This window comes from Brassica rapa, chromosome A01, assembly GCF_000309985.2.
Source record: "Brassica rapa cultivar Chiifu-401-42 chromosome A01, CAAS_Brap_v3.01, whole genome shotgun sequence".
NCBI classification, from domain to species: Eukaryota; Viridiplantae; Streptophyta; class Magnoliopsida; order Brassicales; family Brassicaceae; genus Brassica; species Brassica rapa.
The window spans coordinates 16,706,396-16,734,189 of NC_024795.2; the positions used below are offsets into that span (position 1 = coordinate 16,706,396).

General features: G+C 36.1%; 1 protein-coding gene and 2 long non-coding RNA genes across 3 annotated transcripts; all 3 read right to left on the reverse strand.

Annotated features, from left to right (window-relative positions):
* Positions 1-9,897: 9,897 nt before the first annotated feature.
* Positions 9,898-10,867, reverse strand: LOC117126757. Its single transcript, XM_033275795.1, has 2 exons — positions 10,861-10,867; positions 9,898-10,763 (listed from the first exon to the last, which is right to left on the reverse strand). Exons 1-2 carry the CDS (start codon positions 10,865-10,867, stop codon positions 9,898-9,900), a joined length of 873 nt encoding a protein of 290 aa, XP_033131686.1.
* An 8,612-nt stretch (positions 10,868-19,479) lies between these two features.
* On the reverse strand, positions 19,480-22,255 carry LOC117133417. Its single transcript, XR_004457205.1, has 2 exons — positions 20,626-22,255; positions 19,480-20,409 (listed from the first exon to the last, which is right to left on the reverse strand). It is a non-coding gene; the product is annotated as an uncharacterized LOC117133417 (long non-coding RNA).
* Positions 22,256-24,432: 2,177 nt separating this feature from the next.
* Positions 24,433-27,431, reverse strand: LOC117133413. The gene is made up of 2 exons (XR_004457199.1): positions 24,855-27,431; positions 24,433-24,765 (listed from the first exon to the last, which is right to left on the reverse strand). It is a non-coding gene; the product is annotated as an uncharacterized LOC117133413 (long non-coding RNA).
* Between the last annotated feature and the right edge of the window lie 363 nt (positions 27,432-27,794).

Here is a 27,794-nt window from a genome sequence, read left to right on the forward strand (position 1 = left end):
GACAAAACTCTGAAAATTATTTCAGAACAGTCACATGCCTTGCAACTTCTAGCCTACTTGCTTCCTCAGTAATTAGGTCACATGACCTGCACCTACTTGCTTGCCTGCTTGCTCATTAGAAGTCACATGCTGGTCACAAGCTACTTGCTTCAGCTGCTTGTAGCTTTCTTCATGGGAAGGAAAAGTTCAGCTGCTTGTGCTGCTTGGTGCGCTGAAACATGTCTCCACCTGTCTAGCCTCAGCTTTGCCTTGTGTGGGAGTAAAACCTCATCTGAAGTAACTCCTTATGCTTTAAAACACATTCTTTTCTCCTCTGGACGTTCATAACCTGCAGCATAACAAGAGAAATTTTCAGAGAGAAAACAATGAGAAAGAAGAGAAAAAGTGAGAGAAAAATCAGAACAAAAAATATGGAAAAATTAGCCACGATCTTAGATAACTTTGTTCCATCCTCTAGCTCAGGGGGGGGGGGGGGTTATCTGAGTTCATATGGCCATCAGTTGCTGTTGTAAGCTTCAATCTCTTGTCTCAGACATGTCTTCATCAGAATCAGATGTTATTTAGTTAAGCGGTTGTCATGGATCAATTGTCTAACCTTTCTTCGGTTCAGATTTATTTATTTCAGAATAAATCAGTTTGCTGGAATAGAATTATCTCATCTATTATAAACTGATTGGATTTAATCTGAAATGAACTGGTCATGGTCTGGACTACACATAAGCTGAACTGATTAACCTTGTTGTAAACCGAGCTGTTAGGATCTGATTAAAATATCTTCTTCAGAACCGAACTGTTGGATTGAAGATCATGTTATGAACTGCTCTGTTTCAGGTCAGTGGTCGAGTAAAGTTGAAGGATAAGACTGGTTCATCAAGTAGAACCGTTTTCTGTCTAGTTGGTTGTGGAGTTTTGCTAGATCGGTCCAGTCACTCCTTGTAGCCGCTCAGTTACTTGGTTTGAATTCAGATATCAAGGAGAGTGGTCGGATCAGTCAGATAATTGTGACCATTATGAATCTCAAGTGTACCGGAAATGGAGTGTGATTAGCTTGAGCTCGAGTCTAGTCTTGATTAGCCAATCTCAAAGAATCAAAGGTGAGTCTAGATAGATGATTGATGAGTAGTGAATGAATATTTCTTGATTGAACGTACTGATTGTAGATGATTGATAGGCTTTGTCTCTTGATCAATATTGAATTGGTAAGGTGTTTACTTAGTGTAAACACTTATTAAATATTTATGAATGATCATAGAGGTTTATTCCAAACCTTAGTACGTGTTCTCAAGTACTAATACATATGTATAGTATTAAATATAATTAAGTATGGAAGTATTAATCATGTGAAGTCTTATTATAAACCTGTCTTCCAAAATATTTCCGTATGAATGATGATTACCGTGAATTGGTCATGCGATATGGAACAAGGTCACGAAGACACGAAGATGGGGTCGCACCCTGGAGGCCGTGTAACTGCATGCAGCGTTAGATGTTCAATTTTTGAATATCTGATGGCGATGATGGTGATGCTAACTCGCTAGACTCGTTTAGCCTTTGTGGTTTCTCAGGTCTGATATATATATATATATATATATATATATATATATATATATATATATAAATATGATTATATGAATGATATGAGAGACGGGAATAGGAAGTGAGGTATATGATTAGATTCACAATGATGAAAGAATATTCCTTATATATAAATATCCAGATATGAAATATATTTCCACTGTATACAAATGAAGTTGATTGCTTTAGATATTATTAATATATGTTGGGGTGCGGGACTAGTCTCACTGAGTAAACTAGTTACTCATGACTCATTTGTGATGTAGGTAACCAATAAGCGGGAGACCTTACTCTAGGACGGGGAGGAAGAGCATTAGTCAGCGGTAGTTTTATTATCCTTGCAGTTGTTTTGATATACTTTATGTATAAGGTTTGTTGACCGAAAACCTCGAGGTTAATCTATAAGATTTTGTAAGATTCTTTTAAATAAATAAGTATATAGTGTATAAAGAATGTGTTTAAAGTACGGGTTCCAAATGATATTAGTCCTTGTCCGGACGAACCAACTATTGGGTATTACTCTTAAGGTTGTAAAGCCTCGGGTTGTACCTAATAGGATATGTGTACTTAGGCGGTTGGCCTAAGGTACCTGGATTTATTTCTGGAACTTCGGGTTAGTCGTTTATGTGCACATTGTGGCTTCTCGGTTTGGTTTCAGTTACGAGTGATCGGCTGTGCATGTTCTTGTTTGATTGTTGCACGGCTGGTCGAGTCAACTTATACTTAGACCAGATCGGGGGTGTCAGACACATGGTGTGGTGTATGTTGGAAAAGTGTATGGTAGCAAGGTTGATTGTCAAATCGCTTTGGCTATTTATGCCATCAAGAATCAGATCAGATTCACACAGACTCGTACGAAAGTTGACTCATTTGTGTGCGAGTGCCCGGAAGAAAAGTGCGATTGGCGAGTGACAGAACATGAGATACGCGGTACTGGGTACTATTAAATTCGAAAAGCCCAACTAGTTCATTCTTGCCCAATAGAGAGTCTGAATGGTTACATGAAGAGAGGAACAACCCGAGTAATTGCAGCCGTGTACAAGGCCAAATTTAAGGAGCCAAGTAAAAGCCCTAAAATGGGAGAATTGCAGAGGCTTGTTCTGGAAGATCTGAGGATATCAGCTTCTTACATGAGCGAAATTTTGGAGCTTGCGACGGGGATTAAAACACCACTTGTAGTGCTGACGAGCGATGGAGCATTGAAGTATTTTTTCACGCATATGAAGGTGAAGGGGTCAATGAATCTGTTTGCTACGGTTGAACGTTTAGGAAGAGATGTTTTTCAAGCCTCTGTAGGTATGAGCATTGGTTTTGATACACCTATAATGGATAAGAAGCGTGCTGGTAGCCGTTTTAGTGGGAAGGGGGAAAACGTATCGAGTGTAGGGTCTAAAACTTTTCCAAAAACTAACTTCATCAATGACTACAATGTTGAGCTGGTGGAGGAGGTGGAGAGGTTTGAAGAAAGAATGAAGGCTGAGAGTATGGACACAAGGGTAGAAGATTTGAGTAGTTGCAGTGAAGGTATTAATGGTGATTATGTTGGTCGCAAAGAGATAGATGAGAGGGATATTAGCCAAGAAGATATGACTATCAATTCTGGGAACCACTAATTGCTGGTGATTTGGGTGGATCAAATGCTGTGGAGGTCATATTCAACGATAAAGAGGACCCTGGTCTGGTTAAGATGGAAGCGGCTAGGCGAGCCCACAGTTCTTACACTTACAATGAGGAGCGTGGTTATAGAGAAAAGTAGCAAGTTGTCCTTGATTTATGGGGACCAGATGATGACTCTTATACGAAGCTGGCAGAGTATTTGTAAATGCTGAAACTAGCAAATCCAGGCACAATAGCTTATATAGAGTCAGCGATTTGTGTACATGTTCTTGTCGTTTGGTGCTTCTATAAGAGGTTTCAAGAAGCTGAGGCTGGTATTGGTGGTTGATGTCACACACCTCAGTGGTAAGTACAAAGGTGTTCTGTTGACAGCTAGTGGTCATGATGGAAATTTCCAAGTGTTTCCATTGGCATTTGCTGTTGTGGATGCCGAGGATGTGGATGCGTGGACCTGGTTTTTTCAGAAGCTTGAAAGGATTCTGGCTGATTCTCCAAATGTCACCATTATTTCAGATAGAGCAACTAGTATTGCATCGGCTGTGAGTCGTGTGTATCCACAAGCACATCACGGGTACTGCATTGTTCATTTAGCAAGGAATGTGAATGCTAGATATTCATGCAAGGGGCTTGCTAGGATGGTGACAGTCGCAGCTTGTGCTCACAGGGTGCGTGACTACAAAAACTACTGTGACAAGATTAAGGCGGCTAACAGTGATTGCGCTATCTACTTGGGTAAGATTGGGACATCACACTGGACGCAGACATACTTCAAAGGCGAGCGTTACAACATAATTACAAGTAACATAGTTGAGCATGGTGGAAGGAAGATCATTCCCAATAATTGAGTTGGTTATGTTTATACAAGAGATGATGACCAGGTGGTTTAGTGCTCGTAGGAAGAAGTCTGAGAGGTATAGGGGGTTGATGACTGTTGAGGTGGATAAGGTAATGACAAAGAGCATGGCGCTGATCAGTGGCAGCAAAATAAATTCAGTTTCTAGTTGGAGCAGTCAGGTTGTAGGGAAGTATGGAAGTTATGAAAGCGTAATGTTATATCAGAAAAAATGTTCCTGCAAGTACTTTGACCACATGAAGATACCATGTGGTCATGCAATGCTCGATGCTGACAACATTGGGGTACCTTACGCTACACTAGTTGGGCACTGGTATAAGACAGAGGCTTGGAGGGAAACGTATGCCAGGGTGATCAGTCCAATAGGCGATCCAGGGGATGAGGATATTCCTGAAGAGGTGAGGAATAAGGTTTTGATGCCACCGGTGACGAAGAGACCACCAGGAAGGCGGAAGAAAAAACGCTTCCTATCAACAAGAGAGATCCCTATAAGTTGTTTCTTAAACCGTATAAGAATGTTTTTATGCCCCGAATCTGTGAATATAATAATCTCAGGTGTGGACATGTGTGGCATGGACCAAATAAGAAGGCGGTTCCGAATAGGTGTGGAAGAAGCAGGGGGACAGGGCATAACATGACAAACTGTACGGTTCCGCTTCCGCTGACATGAGTGGGAGAGGAGGCCTTAGGACGCTTTTGGGGTGATGACGCCTTTGGTTGATGTGTTTTTTTTTGGTTTGATGTAAGAGTGAGTGGAGTTTGAGAACAGACCACCGGTAGGATTGACAATTGTTTTTCAGTTGTTGGATGCTATTTTTGATGTTTGATTGGCGAGGAATTGTATGTTTTTTCTCACGGAATGTGATGTTCGGATTTGGATGATGTGTTTGCGGTGAAGTTAGTTATTATTGTTGTTCTGGTTGTTGTGTGTTGACATATCCTTCCGAAATTGAAACATAGCTTTTTGACCACGAGTTTGGTATATGGCAGAAGTTGATTCTGTGAAGAAGCTAACCAACGACTTGATAACCACGCAGCTATATAATTGTATGCGCCAACTGCACGACAATGAGTGACTAGTATCCACAAATATATAATTTTTTTTTGTGTTTAGGGTTTACGGAATAGAGTATATGGTATAGGGTTTTGGAATAGTTTAGTTAAGCCGCAAATTTTAAGCTTGTGGATGGCTGGGGTGTGGTTGGTTTGTAGGGATGCTAATACATAGTTATGTATAAATATAAGAGACTCAGTATAATGAAAGATAGAGAGTTTGGTGGGAGGTTGTAAATTCTTGAAGACCATTTTTGTTTTGTTTTTATGAGCTAAGTGATTTGGGAAATATAGAAGTATTTTTTGTGTTTAGGGTTTAGGGTATAGGGTATATGGTATATGGTATAGGGTTTGGGAATACTTTGGTAGTTAGTGAGATCGGTTGGTGTTTGGGACTTGTATCTCAATGTTTCTGAACTTGAGGATGTTTGGATATGGATTCTTGTTTGTGGTTGATTAAATTGTTTTCAAATTTGTATAGTTCTGATTTGGATGTTATGTTTGTTGAGAACTTGTTTATTTATTGTGGTGATGTTTTGAATGTTACATCCAGTGAGAAGGACTTGGATAGGGGGGGAGGGGGGAAAGATCTGTGGTGAGTATGATGCCCTAGAGTGGTAGGCAGCAGTTCTGAATTTGGTAATGTCTGTGAGGATGTTGAAACCGTTTTTTGCAGGTGTGGATGCATTGTTGTGGATGGTAAAACCCAAATGTGTTGGCTACTTCTTATGTATGTGGTTGTATGGGTGTGGATGATATGTGTGTGGTCTACGTGTTGGCTTTGGAACATGACTATGTGCATAATTATTCGTTAGAGGATTTTGTAAAATTTTTTTGGAAATCAGAGTATGCTTTTGTTAAGAAAAGCAATAAAGATACATAATTGCAGAAATAATTGCATGGTTGAAGTGATACATTGTTCTCTACTAGATGATTGAAATAAGTTAAAACACAGGATCTACGCATTAGATCTAATACTCTCTAGGACATCAAGAATCTCACTGATATCTGTCTTGAGGTCGAGAAGATCTTGCTTAAGTTGGGTCAGGTCTTGTTCGAGCGTAGCTTGTTTATCTGCCAACAGTCCCAACTCTTCCGACTTGGCTTCATCAACCCACTTGAAAAGGTGGCCTGGACCAGAGGTTGCCCCGCAACGAAAGAACCTTCGCCCTGGGTTTTCTTGGGTTCTGGATGTGAGAACAATAGCCTGAGACCCACAATGGCACTGCCTGGGTATTCCTTGTACATTTTCCATTCTTTGGAGATTAATGTTTTTTTAGATCTGAGATGAAGACAGAAGAGGTATTTTGAGTTGGAGATATTATGAGGAAAGATCTGGTTTTGTCTTCTTTTATCAATTTGTTGGTGGGTCCTGTATCACAAAAATGCTACGTGGTGGGTTTGAGTTCGTGGACGGATAACAGTGGTTGGTACTAGCAGTGTGTTGGTGTGTAGGGATGAGTGGACAGTCACGTGTGGTTAGAATAGGAATGGTGAGGAATGAGAAATACGTAGACTTCATTAGTTGAATAGCTAGCATTAGAGTTTTAGTCGGTAGCTTACATAACAAGTCCTAGCCGAGGTGCAGGAGAAACACAAAACAAGTAGTAGCAGCCGATATGGGCACATTAGTAGTACAAAAAAGGATAAGGTGCCTCCTGAACAAAAGAAAAGTCCTAGTAATGAGAAGACTACGCAGTTGTAGTAGATTGGTAAGCTGGTATGACGATGGTTTTGTACTCATCCATTGCGTAGAACCTTCGGAACTCGTCAACCATGGCATCTGTGATCCCTGACATGTGTGGATATGGATCGTCGTGGAGGTGCATTTACATGAACTTCACACAAACGGGACCGCAGTCACCACACCTAATGTTTTCGTAGGTGTCGGCGATGCGCTCCCATGTAAAAGGTGAAAGGTCGCGAGCGTTGTTCTTTGCCACATAGCGAACAAGGTAGGGTAGCATCTGAAGAATGGGCTTGATGAAATTCAGAACCTCGCCAGCGTCGTACAGGGTGGATTGTGAGTCCATCACTTCAACAAGTTCAATGGCGAGGTTGATAGCTAGACCAACCCAGTGCTTGTCTGCCCATATCATAGGAGTGTAGACCGTGTGGACTTCTTTCATCCAAGTTAGACCAGGAGCCAGGATCAGTTTTGTCAGTCGAGTGTCCCAACGAAGCCTATCTTTTCTGTCTGCGGCTTGGAATTGACGATCTTTGGACAGCATCAACGAAGTCAATTCAGGCGTCGTGAACGCGGAATTGTGCATAAGAAGTACGCTCTTGTGACGTTCTCCAAGCATGTGCATTATTACGATCATGTGCTGGAGACATGGTTATATAGTGATGAAAGAATTGAAGAGGTACATACATAATATTAATCACAAAAGTAGGGGCTCACAAGTGTGTTTGTCCATTGTTTGGGGGTGGCTAGCTGGAGAAGGAAGTAGTTGTTGAAGTCGAGCTTTGAAGGTGTAACGTGGAAGCTAGCAGGCGGGATTAGTACAACATAAGGTGTATCAGTAAATTAGGAGAAGGTATTGAGAGAGGACTGATGTGTGCTTGTACTTACACATTTCTGAACGCTTTTAGTGTTTTTGCAAAGAGGCTCCAGAGCTCGACAGGCGGAGATGTGATGAGAAGATAATGTGGGAAATCAGGGTGGTTGAGTGCTTGGTGTAGTGCAATTTCCTCTGCAGACAGTAAGTGAGCTCTCATTTTTTGGCCGGCGAGGAGTCACTAAGCTCGCAAACCTCTTGCTCAGCCGTTTGCACCTGCGAAAAAGAGGTCGAGTGATCATTTCTTTGGTTGAGTACAGATTCCGCTATCAAAAATTTCTAAATATGCAGAGGATTAGGCTAAAGAGTGGAGGCAATAAATTAACTTCAACAACAATCTTTCGTACTTTAGTGTCCGGGGAGCCGGAGTCACTATCTTCTTTCTCCCCTTCCTCTTTTTTGCCATCCTGCAACCATTATAGAAGTGAGTGAGCCAACCAATATAGAAGGTAGTGGGTTGAGGATGTGAAAACACAGTTACCTTGCCGGTTGGGAGTGGTCAGGAACGTATTGGTAGACCTTTTTAGCGCTGCAAAAGCATTGGGTGACGAGGAGTGTGGAGAGAACGCTTGTGGGGAGCATGCTTGGTAGGGGAGCAGGTGGGTGTCGTCGTGACGGCAGGCTTGAAGGGGGCACTGAACATAGAAGAATCAGGTCCTGACATAACCTCTCGGGAGATTGTTTTTCAAGAGGGGTAGCGTCAAACTGGGGTAAAGTAGCTATTTGAGCGTAGTGTTGTGAAGGGCTTCCTTGAGTGACGTTAAATGCGTCAGCTGGGGGGTTGTGGGTGGGAGGGCTGAATGGTGTAGAGACATGGTTTGGTGAGGGATGGGTGGGTGAGTTAAAATCATATGATTTGTGTTTTAGAGTTTGGTGGTCGGGAGTTATGTGGTCAGGAGCTTTGTGTTCAGGAGTGACGTGGACATGATACTGGTGGTCAGAAGAGTGGCGGTCAGAAGAGAGTAGAGTCGAATCAGAGGGGAGGGGAGTTTGGTGGTTGACATTTGGATGATCGGCTGAAGAGGGGTGGACAGGTGATTGTTGGTGCTGAGTTTGGTGGGATGAGAGTGTTGTGGGTATTTGGGATTGGTGGTCTGATGAGTGGTGGTCAGGAGAGCGGTGGTCAGTAGAGTGGTGGTTGGGGACGGGGGTGGGGAATCACAGTGGGGGGTGTTTGGTTGTTGGCGGTTTGGTGGTCGTCTGTGGGGAATGCAAAGGGAGCAGGTGATTTGTAGTTATGCGTGTCGTGGTGAGCGAGTGGTTGTTGATCTTGGGATTGGTGGCCAGGTTGTTGGTGGATGGGAGAGTGGTGCTCATGAGAACGTAGAGAGTCTTCATGTTGGTGGAGCTGGTATTGACTGAGAATGGGAGATTGAGATCCCACTAAACAATCATCCGTCTTCTTTTCCTGAAAAGAAAATTTTAACCAGAGTGTATGAATAAATTCACATTGTGTCTCTTTAGTGTCATTTTCTAAAAAAACTGCAGTTAGAAAATTGTGGTTCTGCGGAATAAATTGTTACCTGAATGTTCTGTGGGGTTTGAGTTGTGCTCTTCCGCCGATGCTTGACAAGGCGCTGTGAAAGTAAAGAACCAGCTGTGCTCCTTCTCCGCTTGCGATTTAGAAGGTGGTTCAGACGAGTCTTGAGACGCTTGTTGGTGGCTCCCAGTGTGACGACGGTGGCTTCCAAAGAGGTGACTTTATCTTCCAATACTGGAACTTTGGCTTCCAATGAAATTACTCTGACTTCTAACAAGTCGTTGGTAGGGAACGAGGGTTGGAGACGAGGCAGCAAACAAGCGGGTGATGCGCCTTTGAAATGTGGTAGATGCTCTTTTCTTAGAGCATTTTCTGGGTTTGAGTTTGGACTCTTTTCTTTTCCTGGGAACAGTATGCTTCTTGTGGGGAGGTTGTTGTGGTGGCGGAGTAACAATGAATACAGGTTCCAAGCAGTCTCCTCCAGGCCACATAGATTTTGTGAATTGATGGTTGTTGGCAATCAGATGCTCCATGTATCCCACCTTCTCATCAGCCTCTACATTTGGCCAAACACCCCACCCAGGTTGTGGTCCGCGGACGGTTGGGATAATTGGTGTCACGAGGAGCTGCAGAATACACACAAACATGAGGACTAGTGAAACAGACAATTTATGTTCTTATGTGACAAATCAAGAGATATGCTTACAGAGGGCTTAACTTCAACTTGTAAAACCGAGTCAAGTTCAATCGAAGGATGGCTAGGCAGAATAAGCTCGGTAAGCTCCATTACTGTCAGCTCGTTGAGCAGGGATCTTCGACTGCAGCATTGGTATAGCTCTGAAAGCGAGTAGCTGCAGTGCTAGTGGGAATCCGGTGAGACAGAATGATGATTGTTTGAGTTTTTGGACAAGCATACCAACGCGGTCTTCAACGGGCTTGCCTTTCTCGAACTTTGGTGGTTTCATACACCGTACAGTGTGGAGGAAAGATTCACGGCCCCAGGGAAATTCGAGGAAAGCATCTACGTCCCCTAACATCTGGACGTACCTAAGCGTGGGGCGGTGGATCTGTTGGGAGGCAATCAACACTCCATCCACGATAATGATAAGGGCGAGCTGGAATCGCCTCTCGTCATCCATTTCTTCGTCATTCTCAAGCTCGTCTGCAAAGTCAGCGATGGTGATGTTGTTGTACTTGCCAATTATCTCCTTCCACATCGGGTCTTTGTGTGCGCCCTTCTGCTTGTTTGAACCCTTCTGGTTGTGATCGGGTGCTTCGTACCCCTTTGGAAATGCTCCACAGTTAAGACCAGTTATGGTCCCAAACTCTTCAAGACTGAATCTCAGGGGGTCTTTACCAAACACTGTCCACAGCGTGTGTTCTTGGTTGCAGAGCAAGTGACGAGAGACGAAACCGTGTATAAGCTTGCACGAAACGGGGCACTGCCGAGCGGGGAGATCAAAAAGATTTCCAACGGAGACTCTCCTTGTAAACACCGGAGAACCCCGAAGAATATGGCGGAGGAAAGCTAGGATGTTCGGCCTTGAGTAGACTATCAGACGGCGACGTTGGAATCTATTAGTTGCGAAGAGCCTCACTGGAAGACGGTGTTCTACGGCGTCCTCTGCAGAATCTAAAAAAAAGAAAAATCGTTAACGCTGGCTGTCGGTGGTAGATGAAGAAACAACGGCGGCGGAGACAGAGGACGAAACGGAACTCACCTTCCATGGCGGGTTTCTCTCAATCAACGGTGGCTGGCTGTGGTTAATGACGAAATCGAGAATCGCCGGAGAAGATCTGATTTTTACAAACTTGATTTGTGAAGAGAGAAAACTAGGGTTTGTCTCTTGGAATCTACAAAATGAGAAAGAGTAAAGAGATCGACTCTTTCAAAATTCATGTAAAAAATATCTGAAAATATATTATTTGTTTTATTGTTTCTATGTTTGTTCAGTCTCTCTCTAGTTAGTGGTTTACTAGTTAGGAAAACCAATTGTTCTGGTTAGACAATTCATGAAACACACTTTCGATAGAGGTGAGGGTTAAGCTTGACATTTCACTATAAGAAAGTGTCCACTAAAACCAAAGTGCCTTAGAGTGTAATTCATAACACAAAATGTGTCTGTAGGCGTAAATATTTCTATAAACAATGCTTTTTCTTAGACTTTTATTCAATTTAACAGATCAAAGAAAATTGTTTTACCTGTATTGCAATTGTAGTCCTCTTCTCTGATGAACTTTCATGTCTCTTGATCCATCCATCTTAACACACAAAGACAGAAACAAATCAAAAAGAATCAGAGGTGAGCGATACACTAATCACGAGACATAAACAAACACAATAGACAGAATCAAGAGACATAAACCAACACAACAAACAAATCAAAATAACATAGAAGAAGCACAATCTAAGACATGCATAAATTGAAGGATTCAGACATAAAAAGAAGAAAAAAACATAGCTTTACTTATCGATTCGACCGAGCATCAACATCAATAGTCGCCGATTTGATGTCGTCGAGTAGAGTGAGAGAGACGCAAAGTGATTCCGTCGAGAGAGAGACACCGAGAGATATGCGGAGTGATGAAATTCATCGTCTATGAGAGATTAAGAAAGAGAGGCAGTCGTCGAGGAGAGCGAGAGAGACGCGGAATGATTCCATCAAGAGAGAGACACCGAGAGAGACGCATAGTAATTCATCGTCGAGGAGAGCGAGAGAGACGCGAAATGATTCCATCGAGAGAGAGATAGAGATGAACGCAACTCTTTCAATGGGGACACGTGTCTCATAAGAGCCGTGTCTTGTAGCACTTTATTAAGAAACGTTTCTTCTATTAACAGCTAATTTTATTTATTTTTTTAATCCTAATTACATTTAAAAAAAACCCAACTAAGCAACCGTGTTTATCATGGTCTAATCACACGACGAGCCTAATGGTTATAATATAGCATATATAATATGTATTTATTCCATTTATCCTCCTAAAAACTCACACGCACATATTCATGTTTTTTTTCTTTTGCAGCTTATATGATTTTCTTCTCATCCATTATTAAGTATTTGTTTTCTATTCCAAACTTATTTTGACCAACCATGAAATAACATTAACTAAAAAAGGTGTTAATGATCAATATTTGACAAAAAAAAAAAAATTATGACACAAATTTAGTAGATTCAAATTGTGGTTAACTGTTTTGAATTAGCAAAAGATGGAAAGAGAAAAATAGAAAAATCAGATATCAAACTATAGAAGATGATGAACAGTGCTACATATATTAAATAGTCTATTCTATTTTTTTTACTTAAACAAATAGAATAGAGATCAGCTTTTTGTGTAATATAAAGTTATAAACAATTAAATATTTTTGATATGAATCACCTTGTTTAGAGTTATTTAAACATAAAATCTGACTATAGTCGTTTATCGAAGCTGTGATGCGTAAGATGGGATTCTCTGAGACATGGATCACATGGATTATGAGGTGCATTACGTCGGTCAAATACAAAGTTTTCATGAATGGGCAGCCAAGAGGGAATATTGTTCCAGGTAGAGGTTTGCGTCAAGGAGATCCTTTGTCTCCTTTCATTTTTATTTTGTGCACGAAAGCGCTCGTTAGCCTTCTCAATCATGCAGAGAACCAAGGGAAGATAACGGGGATGCGTATTACACGCGCATGTCCTTCGGTATCCCACCTTCTCTTTGCTGATGACAGCCTTTTCTTCTATAAGGCGGAGCCCCGTGAATGTGAAGAAGTAATGAAAGTAGTCAGGAAATATGGTAAAGCATTTGGCCAATGTATAAACTTTGACAAGTCTTCCTTACTCTTTGGTAAGAGGATTAATGCAGCCACCCGGCAAGAGGTTAAAGATACACTTGGAATACACAATGATGGAGGGATGGAAAAGTACTTGGGGATCCCAGAGGATATTAGTGGTTCTAAATGTAAACTTTTTGCATTTTTAAAGGTTAATCTGATGCATAGAGTCAATGGATGGACTGGTCGATGGCTCTCAAAAGGGGGAAAGAAAGTAATGATCAAATCCATTTTACTCGCTCTTCCGACATATGTTATGTCGACGTTTCTGCTCCCATTGGAGATTTGTGAAAACCTCGCTAGTGCCATTGCACAATTTTGGTGGAGCTCGAATCCACCAAAAAGAGGAATACACTGGGCGAAATGGGAAAAAGGTTTGTTTACCAAAAGAGGAGGGCGGTATTGGTTTTCGTTTAATTCATGAGTTCAATCTAGCACTACTGGCAAAGCAATTATGGAGACTGGTCCAATACCCTGATTCACTGGTAGCCCGAGTATTAAGGGGGAGATATTATAGGATGACCTCGCCATTGAGAGCGATCTCTACTAGCAGCCCATCATATGTGTGGACAAGCATCTCCGCAGCAAGGAAGCTTTTACTGCTAGGTATCAGACAGAAGATTCACTCTGGCTATGATGTCAGGGTGTGGGAGGATCCGTGGATTCCAACAACACCTGCTAGACCAGCTAGACCTATAGCGCCTGTGATGCACCTAAACATGAGAGTCAGTGACATCATTAATCAGGAATCAAAGGAGTGGGATGTAGGACTACTAGATGATTATGTCCATCCTGATGATATACCACTCATTCGCAGCATAGCCATAAGCTCTACTCATCGCCGAGATACTTTCTGCTGGAACTACACGAGGAATGGCCAATACACAGTCAAATCTGGATACTGGGTTGCTCAGAACCTGTTGAAGCAAGGAGAGGAAAAGGAAATACTAGAGCCAAGTATCACTAAACTTCAAGCCTTTGCTTGGAAGTTACGAGCACCAAGGAAGATGTGCCATCTTATATGGCAATTGATAACGGGACAGGTAGCAGTAACGAGGAATCTAGTAAGACGTAATATGAGGTGCGATAATTATTGCCCAAGGTGTGGGGAAATAGAGGAATCTGTGACTCATGCAATATTTGAATGCCCTCCAGCCCTGCAAGTATGGTCTTTATCGGCAACTCCTACAAGTCCAGGATTATTCCCAGTGGCAAGCGTTTACACAAACATGGACTATCTCTTCTGGAGGAAGAATAATATCATTGCACCAGACCAAGGCAGGGATCCTTATCCCTGGCTAATATAGTATATTTGGAAGGCTCGCAATGATAAGCTTTTCAGGGGTATAGACAGAGACCCTTTGGAACTCGTTCGATACGCAGAGAGTGAATGTCAAGCCTGGTTTAACGCGAATGAGACGATACCGCCACACGTCCAGGCTACCAATAATGATGCAAACCAAGTCTTAAGCTTGGGTAATATCTGTCTACTAGATGGATCTTGGACAGCTTCTGACCGCTTTAGTGGATGTGGATGGGTCTGGATGGATAGTAGGGAGGACATACAACTTATGGGAACACGAAACTTCACTCGATGTGAATCAGCGCTGCATTCGGAGGTAGAAGCGCTGCGATGGGCGATGGAGAACATGCTTCAACACTCGCCGTGCCAGAGCTTTGGAACTGACTGCAAGGAGCTGATTGCAATGATAAATGAACCCCAGGAGTGGCCAAGATTTGCGACAGAGCTGGAGAAGATAGAGACGCTGCAGATTTGTTTTCCCGATTTCAAAATCACCCATGTACCACGAGTGCGCAATCAGCTTTCTGATTTTTTAGCTAAGACTGCTAGAAGCTTTCGTAGAGAGTTACTTTTCATTGGTTGTTCTATTCCGGTCTGGTTACCCAGACCACCTCAAGCTTGAGTAATAGAATGACCGTTCGACGTCAAAAAAAAAAAAAAAAAAAACATAAAATCTGACTTCTTGTACAACCACATTTTTCATAGTTTCTTTTTATTCTACACCAAAACAATCAGTCTGCAACCATGTATAAAATACACTAACATACTACTCTATGTTATTGTTATATTATAATATGTCATTGTCATTCCCCTCTTCACTCCTCACTTTCTTCCATCTCCTTGTTCTCTTCCTCACTCGTCAGTTCTAATTTTTTATTTTTTATTTTCACTTTTTACTTTCAGGTTCACTATAAATCTATTGTTTTATACTATATATTTAATAAATATAACATATTATAATATGTAAACTGTGCTTTAACACATGCTCGGTTCTCACTCTCCTCTCCCTCATCACCCTTCACTCTTCCTCTCCTTTACTCTTCACTCTCCACTTTCCTTTTCACTCATCATGTCTCATCCTTCACTTCTCAATCCTCCTCTTCCTTATTACATCTCAGCTCCTTTTTTTCTTTTCTTGTCCATCAATTTTAATTACAATTCTTTCAAGGGCTTTTTGCAGAATTGACCTACAACTTAAAGTCAAACACAAAACTAACCTCCCTTTTTTCGGAAATTGGTTTTGCTCTAATCACCCCACAAGTTCATATAATTCACGAAAATGCCATCAATTTTTTTTTCCGAAAATCACTTTTTTACTCTCTCACCCTCATCATCTTCAAGTAATTACAAGATTGCCATTGTCATCAATACCCCAAAGACCATGAACAACCAATTTGAAGCTCTTAATGCTCCCAAAATCGAGTTACCCTTCTTCTTTTTCCATTCTTATGAACTAAACACAACATATCTCTCACTTTCTCTCCACATTGAGCTAAAAAAACCCAAGATTTTGATTCTACATTTTTTATGGTTCATAGAGTCATAGAAGCTAACGATTTTTGTTGGGTCACTTTCGTTTGAGATTATGTGTGCTTGAAGAAGCCTTATGTGTGCTAAAGAAGTTATCACACCAATTTAAGGTATGAAATCGAATTTTTTTCCAGATCTGTTCGTCAGACGACTTACATGGGAAGTCGTCTGGCAGTAGACGACTTACCTGGAAGTCGTCTAGTCAACGCATAGGTTATGTTTGTAATTGACTTTGAAATCTGTTTTCTGAGACGACTGAAAGTTAAGTCGTCTGATTTTGTTTGGTTACAAAAAAATCTCCAAAGAACCTAGACGACTCACATTTCAGTGGTCATATGTTAGTTTTGCATTTGACTGCATTATTTCAGAAGTTTGACTTTCCCGGACGACTTACATATTTCAGTCGTCTGGTGAAAATTGAAATATCAATATTTTATTAACACTAGACGAATTACAATTAAGTCGTTAGAGATTAGTTTTGCAATTGAAAAAAAAACTTTAATATTTAATTATACCCAGACGACTTACAATTCAGCCATCCGCCCGACGACTTACATGTAAGTCGTCCAGGATTTTATTCCGAGATTCTGGTCGCCTGGAATACTTAGATTGAAGTCGTCCGCGTCGACTTAAATGGACGACTTTTCTGGAAGTCTACTAGATGACCTACGTGGATGTCGTATGCGTCAATGTTTAATAAACTTGCATTTTCTCTAAAACTATAAAGACTTTTTAACATTTTCTTGTTAATTCATATTTATTAATGAATATTTAGGCTACTGAATGAAATTTATGACATAATTGGTGATATTTATGAGGTTACCAACATTCACGTTAATTAAAGTTCCTAACTGATTCGAGAAGACTTCGGAAGTCTTCTCCGCTAATTTTTAAGTCTTCTACGTAATTTTTGAATAACTTGTACTTTTAAGAGTGATAAGTAAATTCAAGATATGTAAAACTAATATTTACAAAATATATTTTCTCCCTTAGTTTTACTAAATTTGACTAAGTTTTTCAACACAAACTTATAAAAAATATGATATGCTTTGACCCCTGTTCTAAAACTCGGCTGCGTAGCCGATTTAGCGGCCGAGAAATCGCTCAACGGTGAGTAACCGTGGCGAATTTAAGTTATGCGTTCAGAAAATCGGATTTGAAAAAAAAAATCTAAAAGTTTCACTCATTTCAACTTGCAAATCGATTTATCTACTTAAGATCTATTAAGTTTAGGCAAAAACAATAAGAAAAATGAAGGAAACGGCTTTAGAAATCGTCGAAATCATACAGCCGCTGCGTAACTTGCGTTATAAAGTTGCAGGAGGAAAAAAACTAGGGAAGAAGACGAAATGAAAATGACGATTTTACCCTCATTTAATGAAAAACTTAAAAAGCGCACCATTTGACATTCGAAGCTGGGTTGCTAGGGTAAATGAGAACAAAACCAACCACTGCACCACACTGTCTTTACTGAAATGTTAGAAAACTATATCGTAAATAACAAAAACAAAGCGCCGATTAATCTACGTATAATCTCCAATTTATTGATTCGGCGCTAGGCCCTACCCGACCGCACGCGTTACGCCTAGCGTAGTTTCGAACAAGGGCTTTGACTAGTTACTATTGTTTGTTTCCATCTCTTAAGTATTATTGTTATAGACACTAATGATGATTATTGTTATGAGTTGGAAGAAGGGTTAAAATGCTTCTTAAAATGTTGTATCAATATGAAGCTACCAACATTCTTGTTTATTAAGATGAGAAAAAGGCCATTGGAATTTATTATTGCATATGAGAGATCCAAAAATAAGAAAAAGGCTACTGAGGTCTATTATTTCATTGATTTGTAAATATGTAAACACATTGTTAGCACATGTATTACATCTTGGGAAACATTATTACTGATTTTACAAAAAATTCACAACTAAAAGAGTAGACATGCAATTCACAAAGCAGACCACAAACAAAACTATTATAGATCATTCATCTACAAAGACAAGCTTGGACTCCACTTGATAAGGAAGAAGACTTTGCCAGACGACTTCTAGGAAGTCCAGACGACTTCTAGGAAGTCCAGACGACTTCTAGGAAGTCCAGACGACTTATAGGAAGTCCAGACGACTTTCAGGAAGTCCAGTCGACTGAAATGGAAGTAGTCTTGTCTGGAAGACTTCCTGGAAGTCGTCTAGTGCATTATATTTTAGACGACTAACAGGTAAGTTGTCCCAGAAGTCTTCCAGATTTGAAAAACCTGCATATCAAATCATAATCTGAAAAACCTACATATCCAAAAACGTTCAAATGACTTAAAAACAGAAAAAATGAGTGGAAGATTAGATAAATCTATATTTATAGAACACACAAAAATACATATCTAAAATTAATAGATCTACCTTTAAATGAGTGGAAGATGAGTACCATCTGATTAAAAACCTGCAAAAAAGATAGATTAGTAAGAAAGACATGAGACAAAACTGAAAAATTCATATAAATTTTGGTGTTTTCAAGTCAAAGAGATTAGAGTGGGTTTGGAGAGTTTTAGATTGGGAAAAAAAGTAAGAACTTTATACAACAAAAAGTTACCAAATGAAGAAAAATCAGACATAAAAACATACCAAACGCTCAGATCTATTATGAAAGGGAGACTTTGTCAGAAGATTTCCATGAAGTCCAAATCACTTCCAGGAAGTCCAGACGACTTCCTAGAAGTCGTTTAGTGCATTATATTTTAGACGACTAACATGTAATTCATCCCAGAAGTCTTTCAGATCTGAAAAACCTGCATATTAAATCCTGATCTGAAAAACCTGCATATCCAAAAACGTTCAAATGACTTAAAAACAGAGAAAATGAGTGGAATATTAGATAAATCTACCTTTGTAGAACACACAAAAATACATATCTAAAATTAATAGATCTACCTTTAAATTACTGGAAGATGAGTACCATGTGATTAAAAACCTGCAAAAGAGATAGATTAGTAAGAAATACATGAGACAAAACTAAAAAATTCATATAAAGTTTGGTGTTTTCAAGTCAAAAAGATTAGAGAGAGGTTGAAGAGTTTTAAAATGATGAACATTACATTTTTGTTGCAGCCATTTGAGAGGAGGAGAGAGAATGTGTAAATTTTTCTTTATATAGGGAGACAAAAAATCCAATTAGATTAAATATTTTTGATTCACACGACTTCCTAGACGACTTACTTGTAAATCGTCCAGAAAAGTTTAATATTTTTAGCGGAAAATTAAAATATTTTTAGCGGAAAACTAAAATAGAAGACTTCCCAGACGACTGAAATGTAAGTCGTCTAGACCCTAAACATAACCCCTAAACTTAATTAACTAACTAAACACTTCATAAAATCAAATTAAACTTCAAAAGTGTTTACTATACACAAAAATAAACACATATGAACAGTTCACGTTAAACTACATTATTTTGTTGTATTTTTTCTATTTGGAAATATAAAATATAAATGTTCCTCCTCTTGTTTCTTCTTTATTAATTCGGCTGAAAATTCCACCAACTCTTGTAACCAATCATATCCCCTTTCTCCTCCTCATAATTCTTATCATTCACTTTTTAAAAAGATGAAAAATTCACATTAAAATGAAATATTTGGTGTATTCTATTTTATTGGAAAAACATAGAATAGAAATATTCATCTTACTTCTCTTTCTTTTCCTACAAAGGTATAAAAACAAATTACCTTAACAATATAGAAAAACTATCTTTATGGAACAAGAAAAAAATCTAAAAAATCAGTGTCCCAAGAAAAAAAAAACAAATATTTAACTATTTTAGAAATTGGAATGTCCCACCATAACTTATTTGAAACAACTAAACTTTACTTTCATTTGTATTTAACAATTAACATTTATTCAAAATTTCGTTTTAAAGTTTATAAATTTTGGTTGCCTATTTAATTAAAATATAATTAATGAGAAAATAATTTTTCATTATATAAATAGAGGTTGGTTGATTTAAAATACTAATTGATTTTATTTAGAGACATGAGAGGATAAATGTTTATACTAATCAAATCTAAAAATTTCTTCAGCACCTGAATAAAGAGAGATCACCAAGCAGCACATTTTAAAATATAACTGAAATTTTTAAATTTTTGTTATAATAATATCTGATTAAATATATTTAAATAATATAAATAATACATTTTAAATCTAACCAAAATTAAATAGTGATATTTTAATATAATCAAATTTAATAATATAAAACAAAATACAAAAAATTAAAACTACTTATGTTATTCCTCTTGGACCAAAGAAAGTTCAAAACAAAATAATACACTTCTATCAAATGAATCAAAACAAGGGCAAATTACATGTTTACCACTTTCATGCTACCACTTTTTATTTTTACCACCACTAAAACGAAATTTTCAAAAATATCTTTTTCATTAGGTGGCAAAAGACTCTTATGCATTTGTTCTTTATATATATAATAAATAAATATTTAAATAAATAAAAATCTAAAAAATAATTTTTTTAATTTTTTTTCAAATTATACTATTTCCAAAATTCAAACCCTAACCCTAAAACACAACTCTAAACCCTAAACCATCAATCCTAAACCTTTTTTAAATACGAACCCTAAACCCTAAACCATCAATCCTAAACCCCAAAACATCCACTCTAAACCCTAAAACCCTAAACCCTAAACCTTCACCTCTACACCCTAAACCTTCAATTCTAAACCCTAAAACATTAACTCTAAACCCTAAACCCTATACTTCAACTCTAAACCCTAAACCATCAACACTAAATCCTAAACCATAAGAAGTAAACTCTAAACCCTAAAAAATTAACCCTAAACCCTAAAACATCAACTCTAAACCCTAAACCCTAAACCTTCAACTCTAAACCCTAAACCCTAAAACCCTAGAGTTGATGTTTTAGGGTTTAGATTTGAAGGTTTAGGGTTTTAAGGTTTTAGGGTTTAGGGTTTATGTTTAGGGTTTAGAGTTGATGGTTTAGGGTTTAGATTTGAAGGTTTAGGGTTTTAGGGTTTAGGGTTCGAATTTCAGAAAAATATAGGGTGTAGGGTGTAGGGTTTACGTTTAGGGTTTAGAGTTGATGTTTAGATTTGAAAGTTTAGGGTTTAGGGTTTATAGTTGATGTTTCGAGGTTTAGGGTTTAGAGTTGATGTTTCATGGTTTAGAGTTGATGATTTAGGGTTTACAGTTGATGTTTTAAGTTTACATTTAGGGTTTAAGGTTTAGACTTGATGTTTTAGGGTTTAGATTTGAAGGTTTACGGTTTAGAGTTGATGTTTTGGGATTTAGGGTTTAGAGTTGATGTTTGTTGGTTTAGGATTTAGAGTTTATGTTTTAAGTTTAGATTAGTTAACCATATGTTTTTTGTCAAAGTTAATCAAAAGGTTATAAATGTCTTTTACCCTTCATTAAAGATGAAAATAAAAAGGGTTAGTGTAAGCATGAAAAATGGTACTTTTAAAATTGTATTTTTGGCAATTTTCCCTCAAAACAATTACCATTCTATTTCAACATATTATCATCTTCATATATTTAAAAGTAATTTATTTATTAAGAACATAAAATTAATTTTAAAATCATTAAAATAAAACATACAAACACGGTGCGTAGCGCCGGAAAATAAATAGAGACTTTTTCCACGCTACGCGCGGATAGTGTATTTTAATCCCTCTATATATTAAATGAGAAGTCACTTTAGTGATTTCTGGTGACGTGTCGCTCATAGGTGAAGTTTCAAAAAATTGTTATAATTTGATTGGTCGATTGTTTTTAATTTTTATTTATTTAAATTAGATCTAAAAATTTAAGGTAAGTCTAAAAATATTTAACATCACTTGCCATATAATCTAAGGAATATTACAAATAACCATTTACGTCAACTAATTCTAGAAATTATAGAAAGATTAATAATGTTTTATTTATTACTTTTAATATTTATAAATTATAAAATATAATAAACAAATTTTTATATAAGATAATTATAATAGTTTTATACTTTACTTGATGAATTGTATTTGAATATAATTATATAATAACTATTTTAAATATTACAAAATCCAAAAATGTCTATTAATATGATTTTTAAATTATTTATCGTTGTTTACAGGATACATTTATCAGAATTATAAAATTATTTTTATAATGTTATAAATTATTTATAAAAATATAAATCTTACTATATATTAATTGAGAAGACACATAAGTGAGTTTTTATTATGTGTTGATCACAGATGAACTCTTCAAATTGTTATAATTTGATTGACCGATGATTTATAATTGTATTTATTATAATTATATCTAAAAGGAAAAGATAATTCAATTACCACTTTCCAAATAATCTACATAATATTAGAAATGATTATTTATGGTAACTAATTGTTGAAACTATGAAAAAGTAATAATGTGATTTTTTTATATATTTATAAATTACATAAAATAATAAACAAAAATGTTTATTTGAATTAATAATTTTATATTCGTATTGAAAGAATTATATTTGTATATAAAGTATCATAATAACTATTAATGTCTAATAATTCAATGCATGCTTTATAAATCATTTATAAAATTATAAATACATTTATAAAATTATTTATATTGTCTTATCAGATGTTTTAAATTATTATAAGAGGTTCTAAGTCATTTATAGAAGCTTATACATTAATGAATAAAATGTCTTTTGAAAATTTATCCTCCTATTACAATATTTTGAATTTTTTTTCATTTTTAATGGTATAATTCCTCAACTATGTTTAATTAGTGTAGAAACCCCTAAACTAAAGATTTACTGGTAGTAATGGTAAGTATGACATGTTAGAGTTTAATTCATTAAAAAAAGTTAGTTTAGGGGGTTTTTTGTTAAATACTTAGTTTGGGGGTTTTTACCCAAAACAAACTTAGTTGAGGGGTTTTAACGTTAAAATTCCTTATTCATTCCTTATTATCTATTATTTTAATCCTTATAGTGGATTTTGTTTTATCAAAAACCAGTTGCAACTGATGAGATATGTTCTTTCCTGATATCATGCATTTAATATTTAAATATATATATATATATAGCAAAATTTGAGTTACCAAAATTATGTATATATTATAACCAGAATATCATTAAAAATTTATTAGAAGATATTCTATCTCATAGTTGAATTAAAATTTATTAGAGGATATTTTATCTCATAGTTTCTTTTGAAAGCTAGGTCATTTAGAAACTTAAACTAATTTGCTATATAAATATCACGCCATCCCCATTAGTTTCACACATCTATCTTTTAAGTTTTCATATGTTTTTGATCGTTCTAATTTAAATTCTACTTTTGTGATCTTGCGCATGTGTATGATAATCAATAAGTAACTCATAGACGAGAACACCATTACTGATAATTTTATGGGGGATTCTTCTTCTCCGTTTATTTTTGTTCTTTTCCTCTCCATGTTATTAATATTAATGTTAATGTGCGGACGGTCCACCTAGTTAGTTAATATATAATGTTTGTTTGTTGTTCCATTTTCTTTTGATTTATTTTCTATTGTTTCATGTTTCATTTTTTCTTTAAACATTTATTTAATAAAGTATCATACCAATTTTGTTTTAAAATGTGACAGTAATTTTATATTGATTTGTTATGATATAAATTTTTTTATTTGGTTAACAAAGAAGAATAGCAAAAGATATATCTTACATATTGAATGTTAGGTTAATTAGTTGTAATATGTTAATTTTAAGGGAAATTGCCACAAATAGCACATTCATAGTACCACTTTTCATGTTTGCACTAACCACTTTTATCTTCACTTTTAATGAAAGGTAAAATACAATTATACGCTTAGGGTTAACTAATCTAGACTTAGGGTTTAGAGTTGAGGGGTAGGGTAGTGCTTTTGAAATGTGAAATTTATGATTCTAATAAATATATAAATAAATACTTAAAATTTTTTAAAAATAGTTTCAGACATAATTTTTGTTTTTCAAAATGATATTTGAAAAAAAAGATAAAAAAAAATTAGAAAAAAATAAATTCAAAAAAAATTTATAAAAAAGTTCGAATTTGAAAAGTATAATTCGAAAACATAAAAAAAAATTTACTTTTTATTTATTTTTTATTTTATTTTATTTTTATTTTATTTTATTTTTTATTTTGTAATTTTTTAAATTTTTATTTTTTATTTTTTATTTAAATAATGATTTATTATATATATAAATAACAAGGGCATAGAGTCTTTTGCCACTTAATGAAGAAGGTATTTTTGAAAATGTCTTCTTAGTGGTGGTAAAAATGAAAAGTGGTAAACATGTAATTTCCCCATTTTTTTATTATTTTATATGAAATATATTCAAATTGTGTTTATCTATTAATTATTTTAAATAAACAGAAAGGATAGTGTTTGTGACAAAAAAAAAAAAAAAACAGAAAGGATAGTGTATATCCATTTTAATATTTCTAATATCTTTTACGCATGTATTATCTGATGCCAGTGCTAGGATTTTATGGCAATTTCCAATACGTGTATTGCGCATTATTTTTTGTTTTTGTTTTTTGTTTTCATTAAGTTTTGTGATTGAATGATTCTGAAATGATTTATATATAATCGTGTGATTGTTTTTTTTTCGAATTATGAGGTATAATTAATTTTGGTTTGTATGTGTTTTTGCTTGGTTTTTGTTATTTGTGTCCGCCTTAGTTCTTCATTCTCTTGTAACTTTTTTTTGTATATACACAATTAACTTTCCCCATAAATTTTGTTTTGTTTTCATTAATTCTTGACCGTTTTCATCCCACGTGAATAATTTTTTTCTTACTCAAATCATATTCATAAATTTATAAGAGTGTATCGTGAAAGATTCGTTCGTAGTTTTGTGACACAATCTCTATCACCTTTGAAAGAATGACCATATATATACAGCAATACCTTCAGTTACTATTAGAGTACATGAACTGGACAATAACTCAATAAGGGTAAACCTGGTGTGTTTTTAATATTAGGTATTGGTAACACATTTGACAGCTTCTCCTTTAATAAGAGGTTAAGGGATCTGAGCCAAAGGGTAAACATGGTGTTTGATCAAAAAGAAAAATAAACCTGGTGTGTTTTTAATATTAGGTATTGGTAACACATTTGACAGCTTCTCCTTTAATAAGAGGTTAAGGGATCTGAGCCTCGGAAGTAAGCAAACATTACAATTTCAAATTTCGAGAATACATGTCTAAAATATAAGAGGAACCTAGTTTGATCATGAAGAAAAATGAAAAATGAATTAATACCCTACATTACTTCAAAATGGAGTGGAGTTGAGTTTCCTACAATCCCGCTTTATTTTAAAGTGAAAAAATGAACAAAAAATGTAATGATTTTATTTTTACTCTATAATAGAGTATAAAATAAAGTAGGATTGAAATATTTTTTATTTCAAACTCTATTTTAGAGTAAAAAGATGGAGCTGAAGATGCTCTAAACATTTACATGTAACTCTTAACGTTCATCATCTAGGGAGTAAGAAAATAGTTCAAAGATAAATATATTTGAATATATATGTTATATTTAGATTTTAATTAAATTTAGACTTTCTATATTTATTTTTGAATATACATGATATATACATATATATATATATATCAGAACGATTTTTTAAATCTAAATTGGTAAACAAATTTTTTATTAATGTTTTTTCTAACACAACTGGTTGTATCTTTATTATTTTATAAACTTCTGTTGTAGTTTTATGTTTTATATAAATAAAATCGATGTCAAAAGAAGAACTCACAATTTTTTATAATTGTAAATGGAATTATACATGGAATGATGAATAAAAGTTAATTAAACTTTAGTTATAATTTATTTACTCTTTTGTTTAGGTTATTTATGCTTTTATACAAAATAACTGTATAAGTTTTCAATTGATTTAAACTTTGTTTTTGCTTTAAAATCATTGAATTCCAACTAAAAGAGATTGTTTTATACGCTTTTAACTTCTTCCATTTAGGGTTAGGGTATGAGTTCCAAAAAATACTTAAAACATGATTATATGATTGTAAATAAAGTGATAATTGATCTTCTTTTGGAACTTATAAATAATTGACCTTCATTAACTAAATATTCACAACACATCAGTTTCTTGGGTCAAAACAATCATTTGAGTGATGTGACGTGTTACTTTGTTTCCTCATAAATTCCATCACTCTCTCTTTCAATCCACGGTTCTTGCTTTGACTCTCTTATTTGAGCCACTTCATTTTTGTTACATGCATGTTCATGTAGATTATAATGGCACCACCGCTGCAATTCTATAGAGTATAGTCGTGAGTAGCTTCTAGTTCCACAACTTAGGATCATAAGCGATTAAAATCAGTAAACCAAAACTAAGCACATAGCCACAGTCAGGTCCTATTCAATTTCCTTATGTTATCCTTGCAAGACGCAAGAGAATCTCCCCAGTATTCAGCTCTGCTTCTCTATATTTTGTTGATAATTAACTCGTATCTTTGAGCCTTTCTTCTTTTCCTCTCAAGATAACTCGGCCAGCCAATGGCTCTGTCTCTGCTTTCTCTGGAGCTTCTCTCTGCTACCAATGTTATCTCTCTGTCACCATTCCTGCGTATCCACTTGAGCGCCTCTGTGGAGCTAAAAGAGGAACTTGGTCTTCACTTCAGCTTCCAGCTTGTCCCAGTCTTTTTACCGGCATAGAAGATGGATACACTGGCCTCTACAAAACGGTTCACATGAACATAGAAATACATGAAAAGGGCAGCCTTGTTTTTGATTGTTTAATTTAATAAGAGTATGAACAAAGCGGACAAACCGAAAAAATTGTACGCATGACCACAAAGGGTATGTGCATAGGTGAATCTTTAATTCAGTTGGATAGCTATCTGAAACATCTTAAGAGCAGCTTCGTGATCTTAACACAAACTGTAGCAATTCCCAACAGCACACCTGCTTTTCAATTAAAAAAAAAAGAAGCTATTAGTTGAAGAAAATATAAAAAGAACCAATAAGAGAAACCTCTGGTGAGGAAATAATTCAACATCATGGATAGTCGAGGCAATTGCCCAAAGTATCAGCAACATTAAAATTCTAAAAAGCTGTGAATTCTTGTGAAGCAATTCAAACCCAATTAAAGTAGAGCACATGAATTGCCTTTTCTTACATTAGAAGAAAAACAGTGAGCGACACACAGAGGATATGGTCATCTAGCAGAAGAAGAGGTTAAGAGGTAATAAATCCAAACGCATCCAATAACGTCAACATATTGTAAAATACAAACCCATAAACCATCGTTGATATCTTGCATATTTGCATTCTTTTAACCATCCATATTGTACACATTGATCATATAGATTAGGAATTAAGCACTTTTAGGATCCATATTGCATTCATATGTCTTTGGGGCCGTTTGTTTCACCATTTGTCATTTCCATTCAAATGATTCATTTGTATGATCTATTCAAATGATCCATTCAGATTTTTGTGATTGTTTGTTTGTCCATCCACATAGCTCATCTAGATGAATCATCTAAATAGATCTTATGTTTGTTTCTTTATTTTCATTTCCATTCAAATGAGTTTAACAAACAAATTACCAAAATACCCTTATGTTGATTTAATCATATGTTTGATATTAATTTTAACTATATTACATTTAATTATTTAATTTAATATATTTACATTAGAATTATTTCAAAATTAACGAGTTTTATTTTTTTGCGGTTTGGGCGGGAAAACAAGATTTTTTGGTTTTAGCGGAAAACAAGATTTTTCGGATCTGGCGGGAAAACGAGATTTTTCGGTTTTGGCGGGAAAATACAAATTTTCGGTTTTGGCGAGAAGACAAGTTTTTGCGGTTTTGTCGGGAAACACGTTTTTGGCGAGAAAACACGTTTTTGCGGTTTTGGAGGGAACCACGTTTTTGCGATTTTGGTGGAAAAACGCATTTTTGCGGTTTTGGCGGGAAAACGCGTTATTGCGGTTTTGGCGGGAAAACGCGTTATTGCGG